Source organism: Chenopodium album, chromosome 2 (assembly GCF_948465745.1).
Source record: "Chenopodium album chromosome 2, dcCheAlbu1.1, whole genome shotgun sequence".
Classification (NCBI taxonomy): Eukaryota; Viridiplantae; Streptophyta; class Magnoliopsida; order Caryophyllales; family Amaranthaceae; genus Chenopodium; species Chenopodium album.
Window position 1 is genome coordinate 36,755,086 of NC_137835.1, and position 10,616 is coordinate 36,765,701.

At 36.2% G+C, this 10,616-nt stretch overlaps 2 protein-coding genes across 2 annotated transcripts; one reads left to right on the top strand and one right to left on the bottom strand.

The window, feature by feature from the left end:
* Positions 1–1,058: 1,058 nt before the first annotated feature.
* LOC145571555 (uncharacterized) lies at positions 1,059–2,618 on the bottom strand. Its single transcript, XM_081630591.1, has one exon. The coding sequence runs from the start codon at positions 2,616–2,618 to the stop codon at positions 1,059–1,061; it is 1,560 nt and encodes a 519-aa protein (XP_081486717.1).
* Positions 2,619–6,830: 4,212 nt separating this feature from the next.
* On the top strand, positions 6,831–9,845 carry LOC145571564 (uncharacterized). The gene is made up of 4 exons (XM_081630599.1): positions 6,831–7,871; positions 8,634–8,724; positions 8,811–9,029; positions 9,610–9,845. Exons 1-4 carry the CDS (start codon positions 6,831–6,833, stop codon positions 9,843–9,845), a joined length of 1,587 nt encoding a protein of 528 aa, XP_081486725.1.
* The last annotated feature ends 771 nt before the right edge of the window (positions 9,846–10,616 follow it).

Genomic DNA, 10,616 nt, shown 5'->3' on the forward strand with positions numbered 1-10,616 from the left:
TAAATCATTAATGACATTTATAGGTAAGATACTAGTCTGCATAGCATAAACCGGGTAGGAATTCAAAACCGACTTAATAAGGGTACATCTACCTGCCATATTCAAAAGTTTCGCTTGCCAACCTTTTATTTTGGCACAAGTTTTATCTAAAAGAGGAAAATAATCTAAATTATTTAAACATTTATGAGATATAATAATGCCAAGGTACTTTCCAAAATTGGTGGTATTAGTAATATTACAAACATCACAAATAGACTTCCTAACATTATGATTCATCTTTCTAGGGAAAATAGAAGAAGACTTCAGAATATTTATAGAGAGACCTGAAATAGATTTAAAATGATCAAGCACTCCCATCATGGTTTCAATATTGTTAGTGGTAGCTTTACCAAATAAGAAAACATCATCGGCATAGAATAAGTGAGATATAATAATGTTTGTAGCAATTTTCATAGGTTTCCAAGAACCATTGTCAACCTTATCTTGAATTATACAAGAAAGACGATCAAGACAAAGCACGAAAATATAGGGAGAAAGGGGGTCACCTTGCCAAATTCCCCTTGATGGAGAAAAAGAATTAGTGATTTCCCCATTCCAAAGAAGAGAAATCTTAGGGGTACAAATACAACTAAGAATAAGATTAACAATGTAAGAAGGGAGGTTAATACTAAGAAGGGTGTCTTTAATAAAACTCCATTCTAAACAATCAAAGGCCTTAGAAAGGTCGATCTTGAGAGCCATAAGATTAGCTTTACTAGAAGCTTTATTAAAATGATGGGCAACTTCTTTAATGATGATGATATTTTCCTCAATGGACCTATTAGGAATGAAGCTAGACTGAAAAGGACTTATAAGATCATCCATAATAGGTTTTAGGCGATTAGAAATACATTTATTTATTAGCTTATAAATAGAATTACACAATCCTATCGGTCTAAAATCTTTCATAGTACACGGACAATCACATTTAGGAATTAGGGAAATATAAGAGTCGTTAATAGCACTAGGAATGGATCCTTTTCTAAAACAATCAGCAATAAAGCTAGAAATAGAAGAACCTAAAGATGACCAATGTTGTTGCAAAAAAATAGGCTGTAAACCATCAGGTCCGGGGAGTTAAAAGGGTCAATTTGGAACAAAATTGATTTTATCTCATCCTTATTTGGGGGAAGCTGAAAACTAGGGTCAGAACAAACAGGAATATCCTTAGGGTATTGATAACTATTCATCAGTTCAAAGTTTATATCCATACTTTGAAAAATCTTTAAAAAATAAGATCTAGCCATATCTTTTAGGATAGCTAAATCATTTATCCAAATTCCATCATTGTTTTGTAAAGATAAAATTTTACCTCTAGTTTTTTTAATATTAGCAAGTAAGTGAAAATATTTAGTGTTACAGTCTGCATTTTTCCTCCAATCAAGACCCGATTTTTGAGCATAAATAATTCTTTCAATATGGTAAATATGATTTAGATCGAAAAGTAAATCCTTTTCTAATTTAACAAGAAAGGCCGAAAACTTTTTAGTTAAAGCAATTTGGATACCATTGATCCTTGCTACCAATCTCCTTTTTTGATTAGTTATATTTCCAAAAATATCATGGTTCCAATCTTTTATATTCGCTAAAAATTCTGATCGACCTTTAAGGAAGTCATAATCATGCCTATCCCAGTTTTTAACAAAGAATTCAGAGAAATTACTATGTTCTAACCATGCAGCTTTACATCTAAAAGGAAAAGGGCCACCTTTACGATTATTAAAAACAGAAATTAAAATAGGACAGTGATCAGAGTAAGTACGAGCAAGATGCGATACCTGAGTGTTTGGGTAAGTATTCAGCCAACTCGGGTTTCCTAATGCCCTGTCAAGGTGTTCTTGGATCAGATCAAGGCCTTCCCTAGCATTATGCCAGGTAAACGGGTTCCCAGAGAAACCGAGATCAACCATGCATGCAGCCTCAGCTAACTTGTTAAGATCAGAACACTGACCATGTCTAAACCTTAAACCACCAGATTTCTCAGAAGGTTTGGTAACCTCATTGAGATCGCCCATAAATAGCCAAGGGGTGTCATCTGGAGGAAGAGAAGCTTGTATATTTCTCCAAAGTTTATGATGTTGAGCAGGACTCGAAGGAGCATGGACAGCAGATAATAAGATCTCCTTACTATCGGGAGAAAACAAGATCTCCTTACTATCGGGAGAAAACTTAAACAGAGCATGAAAGTAATTTTTTGTTTCTCCTTCAACATAATCTATCAATTCAACATTTCTTTTATACATTAACCATATCCCTCCCCTTAAACCATTCGGGTTGATAAATTGAAATGAATCAAATCCCAGCAATTTAGCTACTTTTTCAGCCCGTATTCCATTACTCTTAGTTTCCAAAGGAATAAAAATACTTGGTTTATGAGTAGCGATTACCTCCCAAGCATGTGGAACGAACTCATTCCTTGAAGCACCCCGCACATTCCAAAGGACAATCTTCATATTAAGGTCGGGAAATTCAGGTACCGGGTTACCATTGCAGTACAAAATATCAAATTTGTCCCAGCCCTTCCACTGTGATGTTCGTTCCATCGAGACTATATCGTGCATCTTCAGTGGTATTACCATTGAATCCAACTCTCTGATCGTGTTTTTGGTTTCCCAAAAATTCACCTCTAATTGCAAGCCCACAATCCCTTTTTTGATCAGAAAAATTTTCATAAGGTGTTCGGGATTTTCTAAGTCTTGCTCGCTGTTTCCCAAAGAGAGATTTGTTATTTGAGGGTTTGAGGGTGGAGGGATTAAGTTGCGGTGAAGGTAACTTGGCCATGGTACCTATTGTTGATACCATGGTCGACTTGATTGTTGGGTTGGAGGGATCGACACAAGTAGGCATTCCGGAGATGGAATGGGCAGGTGAGAGCGATTGTTCATCAATTTGGTGATCTCCAATAGCGTGTTGTACATCATTTCGATTTTCGCCGGGGTTGGAGGAGCCTCAATCGACGACCATAGCAACGGTGTCGCAGAGTGGTGAGGTGGGGTTGATGCTATTTTGGATATTTCGGCTGGGGAGAGTGTTGGTTTGAAAGTCATTGATGGAATGGTCGGAGATGGAGGGTGGTGGAAGAACGGAGATGGCATCCGCATTGAAATTGGTTGAGCTGGAGTAATCGGGAGGTTGAGGTGACTTTGAGGAGTCGAAAGAGTAAGGCTGGTTAAGGGAATTGATAGAGGATGCGGCGGAAGAGAATCCCTTTGGGAGATTCGTACCGTCCGTCGCGATGGTCGAATCGGAGTCATTTTTCCTTTGTTTTTCTCCATTTGAAATTGATTCAATGTAGTGTTTTTCAGTGTTTTGTAAGTCTTTGTTGGTCATATTCTCTGAGATTTGAACTAATATAGGGGAAGTTGGAGGGTTTGCATGAATTTCCATGGAAGAAGACGACTGGGTTGTTGCCAAATGGCAAGTAAGGTGTTGGGATTGAACAATGGAAGAGGAAGGGGAAGCGTGTGAGGGTAGTGAAATATTTTCCGGATTATTTTGATGATTTTCGAGAATTTGCTCATCATTGTGATTTAAAAATCAGATTGGTGAGGGGATCATTGTGATTTATTATTTTATTTCCTAAAATCAGATTGGTGAGGGGATCATTGTGATTTATTATTTTATTTCCTAAAATCAGATTGGTGGGGGGGATATTAGAGGATTCCAGAATAGCAAAAGCATTAGGAGATAAAATTTTTGAGCTACGATTATCAATGTTTTGGGGAGCTTTAGAGATTTTAGTCAGTGGATTGGGCTTAGAAGGGAGTTGGGAAGTGGAATGTAAATCAGGCTTTTCCTTGTAAGAGGGCTTTGAGGAAGTGGGCTGTGGGGAAGTGTGGGGAAGTGGGCTGTGAGGAAGTGGGCTGTGAGGAGGGCTTTAAGGAGTTATTGTGATGAGTGTTTTGGGCTGGTTTTGAGGTTGAATTTGAAGGAATATTTTTCTTTTGTGAGGCTTTGGACTGATAGGCTTTTTTCTTGTTGGTAACAATTGTTTAAGGGCCATACTCAGCTGAATTATGGGAAACATTGACCCCTAAATCATGGTTAGAAGATGAAGAAGGTAATCCATTAGTAGTGGGGGGTGAAGACTTTTCAATATTGGAAATTGATTTTCCATTGTTTAGTGGATAACAAAGACTTTTCATTGAGTAAAGAATTGGGAACCAAACTTTTGCCTTTATCTTTTAAACCCACTTTTTGACAACATTTTTCCTTAGTATGACCAATTTTGCCACATGAAAAACAAAGGCATTAGATGTTTTCATACTCAATGATTTGCCACCCATTGCCTACCCAAACATTGGTAATTAAAGGTATAGTTAGATCAATATCTAGACACACTCTAGCATATCTAGCACGGGTAAGATGATCAGTAGCATAATCAACGCGGAGAGGATTACCTGCTAATTTAGCAATGTCAAAAAGAGCTTCCTTGTCGTAATATTCTACCGGTAACTCGGGGAACCGAATCCAAACCGTCATTCTATCAAAAGGATTCATAGAAGGTCGGAAATTCGGTTTCCACTTAGTAATCATAAGATAATGGTCTAAGATGAACCAAGGACCTCCTAGCATGGCTTTTTCATAGTCATCTTGGATAGAAAATCTAAATAAAAAGACATCTTTCCCTAGATCAATAACCTCAAGAGATCCTTTTGGTCTCCACATAGCTCGAACTCTTTGAGTAATAAGGGATGGTCGTACCGATATCCCTAGGCATTTTCCCATCAAAGTCAATTTCCATGGTTTCCTTAATTTTTCTAGGGTTTCCTTATGAAAAGAGACTGCCTTTAAAGGATCAGGTGGATGTATTTCGTCATCCTCCCATTCATTTGAGGTTATTACGATTTTTTGAGCCTCCGAAAACCATTGAGAAGAGGCTTTCACCGCTTCACGAAAAGATTGTTTAAGCATAGGTGAGGGTGATGTAACTGTTGAGGGAATTACAGCTGGAGTACCTTGATCTTCAATATCTTCAAACATATGAATATCTTGAGGTACAGAGTTACCTGTAGCGTTCGATCCGTGCATTAACTCTGAGCAATCACCATGGTTAAGGATCATGTCTGTATCAGCTGTAAGAGGATTAATAACTTGACAGTTATTATTCCCATCCAAATCATCATGCATGTGAGAATCATCATGCACATGTGCCTGTGAAACGTTCGCATCCAGATCACTATTGACCTTGAGATTCACTGAGGATTCCATTGTAAACAAAGACAAAGAAAAGAAAGAACGGAAACAGGACAGGGCAAGAGAAAGACTCGACGACTGAATACCTGTAAAAGAAAAACAATTTGAGAAAGAAAGCAATCAAAATCGCTAACAAAGGTTCCCAAGGCCACCTTGCCTAAGCAAGGAGGGGAGTCCTTGATGACCCTTGAGAGAGAGAGAGAAAGCTAGAGAGAGAAAACATTGAAAATAATATTTAAAAGAGTTTAAAGTTGTATGTTCTTCTATGAATCTCGAAGGAATAGAACAGGAACATATTAGATTGCATGCTTTTCCTTTTTCTTTGCAAGATCCTTCCAAAGAGTGGTTATATGAGCAACTTCCATCTAGATCCATTAATTCTTGGGCAGAATTGGAAAAAGTTTTTCTTGAAAGATTCTTTCTGCAAGTCGTATAGGTTCTATTAGGAAGGAAATTTGTGGAATTAGACATAATAATAATAGGTCTTTATATGAATATTGGCAACGTTTTAATAGGCTTTGTTCATCTTGTCCACAACACCAAATAAGTGATCAATTGTTAATTCAATACTTATATGAAAATTAATCTCTAATATGGCTCAGAATACACAGCAATTTAGTACTAGAAATGATGTTAAAAGAGTAAATGAAATTTATATAAGAGGTATTCATAATCAATTGCATGAAAATTCTCAACAAATTGCTACTTTGACTACTCTTGTTTCTAAAATTGCTAGTAATGAGTCTAAATCTAGAGTTTGTGGTGTTTGTTCTGATTTTTCTCATGCTACTGATGAATGTCATACTTTACAGAGTGAAGATGTCAATGCCTTAGGGGGTTTTTCTAGTCAACGAAATAGGAAGTATGATCCTTTCTCACAAACTTATAATGAAGGTTGGAAAGACCACCCTAATCTAAGGTATGGAAATAGACCAGAATTTCAACAGTTTAATCAATTTAAACAACATGGTAAACAAAACCCACCACCTAAACCTGCTAGCCCTTCATTAGAAGATTTGGTGAAACAGTTAGCAAACAAAATATGACAGGTTCATGATCAAGGTGTTGAATATCAAAAGAAAACTGACGTTCACCTACATCACATAGACACTCGAATAGGTCAAATAAGCACTACTCTGAGTAATTTGGAATCTCAACTCTTGAATAGACTTCCTTCTCAAACACTTACCAATCCAAATGAACATGCTAAAGCTGTAACACTTAGGAGTGGTAAAGACTTAGCAGAACCTAAAATGAAGAAGAGAGCAGTAGTGAAAGAAGTAGAAGTCAGACCTAAGGATATAGTTGGAGAGAGTAAGGAAAAACATGATATAAAGAGCGAGAAAGAACCTGTAGGGAAGGGTAATTCTGATGTGAATTTTGATGTTTCTCGTTTTAAAGATGTTCCCCCTTTCCCCTCTCGATTTGCTAAGTCTAGGAAAGAAGCCATGGACAATAAAATTCTAAAGACTTTTAGGAAAGTTGAAGTTAATATTCCTCTTCTTGATGCTATTAAGTAGGTACCACGCTATGCAAAGTTTCTTAAGGAACTTTGTACTAATAAAAGAAAATTTCGCCCTTCTGAAAAGGTAAGTATGGGGGAAAACATTTCAGCAGTAATTCAAAAGAAACTTCCCCCTAAATGTAAGGATCCTGGCATGTTTTCTATTCCATGTAAAATTGGTAACTCTTTTGAAAGATGCATTCTAGACTTAGGTGCTTCAATCAATGTCATGCCTAAATCTGTATATGATACCTTGAATGTTGGTTCTTTGTCTAAGACTAATGTGGTGATCCAAATAGCTGATAGATCTAATGCATTTCCTTTGGGAGTAGAAGATGTACTTGTTCAAGTGAATGAATTAGTTTTTCCTGCTGATTTTTATGTGCTTGATATGGATGATAGATCTGATAGTGTTCCTTTATTGTTGGGTCGACCTTTTCTAAAGACTTCCAAGACTATAATTGATGTTCATGAAGGTAATCTAACAATGGAATTTGACGGTGAAAGGATTAAATTCAACATATTTGATGCTATGAAATACCCTAATGATATCAATAATGTTAGTTCTATCGAAGCTTTTGATGCATGTGATTGGATGGCTCAGGATGTCTTTGATGACTGGTGTGAAAATTTGTTTGAAAATGGTGTTGTTGGTGATGTTGAAAAAACAGAATTAGTTTATTCTTTTGTAGCATCGTCTGATGTGATTGAATCTAATGTTTCTAATGGATGCGAAAAATCTTTGCCCTCTGTTGTTGCCCTCTGTTGGATTCGTTCTATTGTTAAGCCACCTATATTAGAATTGAAAACCCTTCCCTCTAATCTGAAGTATGCTTATTTGGGTGATAATGAAACTCTACCTGTGATTATTTCAAGTTCTTTAAATGAATCTCAAGAGACTAGGTTATTGAATTTGCTTAAAAATCATAGGGAAGCCTTAGGATGGACTTTAGCTGACATAAAAGGCATTAGCCCCGCTATGTGCATGCATAAAATTTTCTTTGAAAAAGATGCTAAACCAACTAGAGAGGCTCAACGTAGATTAAATCCTTCAATGATTGAAGTAGTTAAAAAGGAAATTCTAAAGTGGTTAGATGCAGGAGTGATTTACCCTATTTCTGATTCCCAATGGGTAAGTCCAATTCATGTGGTACCTAAAAATAGTGGAATAACTGTTGTAGAAATAATGAAGGAGAATTTGTCCCTACTAGAGTTTCTAATGGATGGAGAGTTTGTATTGACTATAGAAAGCTTAATCAAGCTACTAGAAAAGATCATTTTCTCCTTCCATTTATTGATCAGATGTTAGAAAAACTTGCAGGACAATCTTTTTTCTATTTTCTTGATGGTTATTCTGGTTACACACAAGTACCCATTGCCCCTGAAGATCAAGATAAAACCACTTTTACTTGTCCTTTTGGTATATTTGCTTTTAGAAGAATGCCTTTTGGTTTATGCAATGCTCCTGGAACATTCCAAAGATGCATGATGAGTATATTTTCTGATTTTATTCAACAAGATATGGAAGTGTTTATGGATGATTTTACAGTGTTTGGTGATTCATTTGATAGATGTCTTCATGCTTTATCTCAAGTTTTGAAAAGATGTGTTGAAACTAACCTTGTTATGAATTTTGAAAAGTGTCATTTTATGGTTAAATAAGGTGTAGTTCTTGGTCATATTGTTAGTGCCAAAGGTTTAGAGGTTGATAAAGCTAAAATTGATGTCATTAATTCTTTGCCTTATCCTTCATGTGTTCGTGAAGTTAATCAATTTTTAGGACATGCTGGCTTTTATAGACGCTTTATAAAAAATTTCTCCAAGATTTCTTCTCCCCTATGTGCCTTGCTTGCTAAAGATGTTGTTTTTTACTTTAACAATGAATACAAAAAAGGCTTTTGATGATTTAAAAGACAAATTCACAAGTGCTCCTGTGATTAGACCCCCGGATTGGTCTTTGCCTTTTGAAATTATGTGTGATGCTAGTAATAAGGCTAAGCTGTAGGAGCAGTTTTAGGTCAAAGGAAGGATAAAGAGTCTTATGTGATCCATTATGCTTCTAAATCACTAGATTATTCCCAATGCAATTACACTGTAACTGAAAAAGAGATGTATGCTGTTGTTTTTGCTTTAGAGAAGTTTAGGCCCTACTTACTTGGCACTCGTGTGATTGTTTACTATGATCATGCAGCTCTTAAATATTTGTTAAAGAAGAGTCACTCAACACCTAAGTTGCTTAGGTGGATGCTTCTATTACAGGAATTTAATGTGGAAATTAGAGATAGAAAGGGTGTTGAAACCTAGTTGCTGACCATCTAAGTAGAATTGTACCCAGAGAGGATTGACCTTTAATAACTGAATTTTTTCCTAATGAGTAGTTTGCTTCTTTATATAGTGTTGACACTCCTTGGTACGCTGATATTGTTAATTATCTAGTGACTGGAACATTCCCCCTACACTCACTAAAGCTCAAAAGAATAAGATTAAATCTGATTCCAAATATTATCTTTGGGATGATACATATCTATGGAAATTTTGTTCTGATCAGATGATAAGAAGGTGTGTAGATGAATCTGAATTTTCTTCAATTTTGAATTCTGTCATTCTCTTGAAGTTGGTGGCCATTTTGGACCTCAACGAACCGCGTTTAAGGTACTGCAATTTGGTTTGTATTGGCCTTCATTATTTATAGATGCTTACGTGTTTTGTAAATCTTGCGAGCAATGTTAGAAAACAGGTAATATTTCTAAAAGAAACGAAAATGCCTCAACATGGAATCATAGTTTGTTAAATCTTTTATGTGTGGGTAATTGATTTTATGGGTCCCTTTCCTTCTTCTTTTGGTAATCTTTACATTGTGCTTGCTGTAGATTATGTTTCTAAATGGGTGGAAGCCATAGCTACCAAAACTGATGATGCCAAAACTGTTGTAAAGTTTGTCAAAAGTCCTATTTTTAATAGGTTTGGTATGCCAAAAGTCATAATCAGTGATAGGGGAACCCATTTCTGTAACAAAACTTTTGGCACCCTTCTTGCAAAGTATCATGTGACACATAGAGTAGCAACTGCTTACCATCCCCAAACTAATGGGCTAGCTGAAGTTTAAAACAGGGAAATCAAATCTATCCTAGAGAAAGTGGTGAATCCTAATAGGAAGGATTGGAGCCTTAGGCTAGAAGATGCATTATGGGCTTATAGGACAGCTTATAAAACACCTATAGGAATGTCACCATATCGCCTTGTGTTTGGTAAAGGATGTCATTTACCTGTAGAACTCGAACATGAGTCTTATTGGGCTGTGAAACAGTGTAATATGGATTATGAGTTGGCTGGACAACAAAGGGAACTTAGTTTCAAGAGCTAGAGGAAATCAGATTAGAGGCTTATGAAATTAATCAGATTTATAAAGATAAGACTAAGGCTTTTCATGATAAGAGAATTATTAAATCTGATTTTACTGTAGGACAAAAAGTTCTTTTATATAATGCTCGTCTGAAGTTGTTCCCTGGAAAACTTAGGTCTAGATGGCTAGGACCTTTTGTTATTACTAATATTTTTCAACATGGTGCAGTTGAAATTAAAAGCTTGGAAACTAGTAAGGAGTTTCAAGTAAATGGTCACATGTTGAAACCATTTTAAGAGTATGACTTTGCAGGGATGATTGAAGAAATTGACCTTCGATCGGACTGAGGAAGGAATTATGTCGAGCCAACAACTCTAAACGGAGGCTCTGCTTGGGAGGCAACCCAAGATTATTTTTCTATACTTTCTTCCTTTCTTTTGTTATTTTTTATGATAGTTCATGTTGTTTTGTGTATTCTTTTTGTTCTGTTATTAGCACCCACCTTACCCCAGGTTGCTCTGGCAGATTAAACAA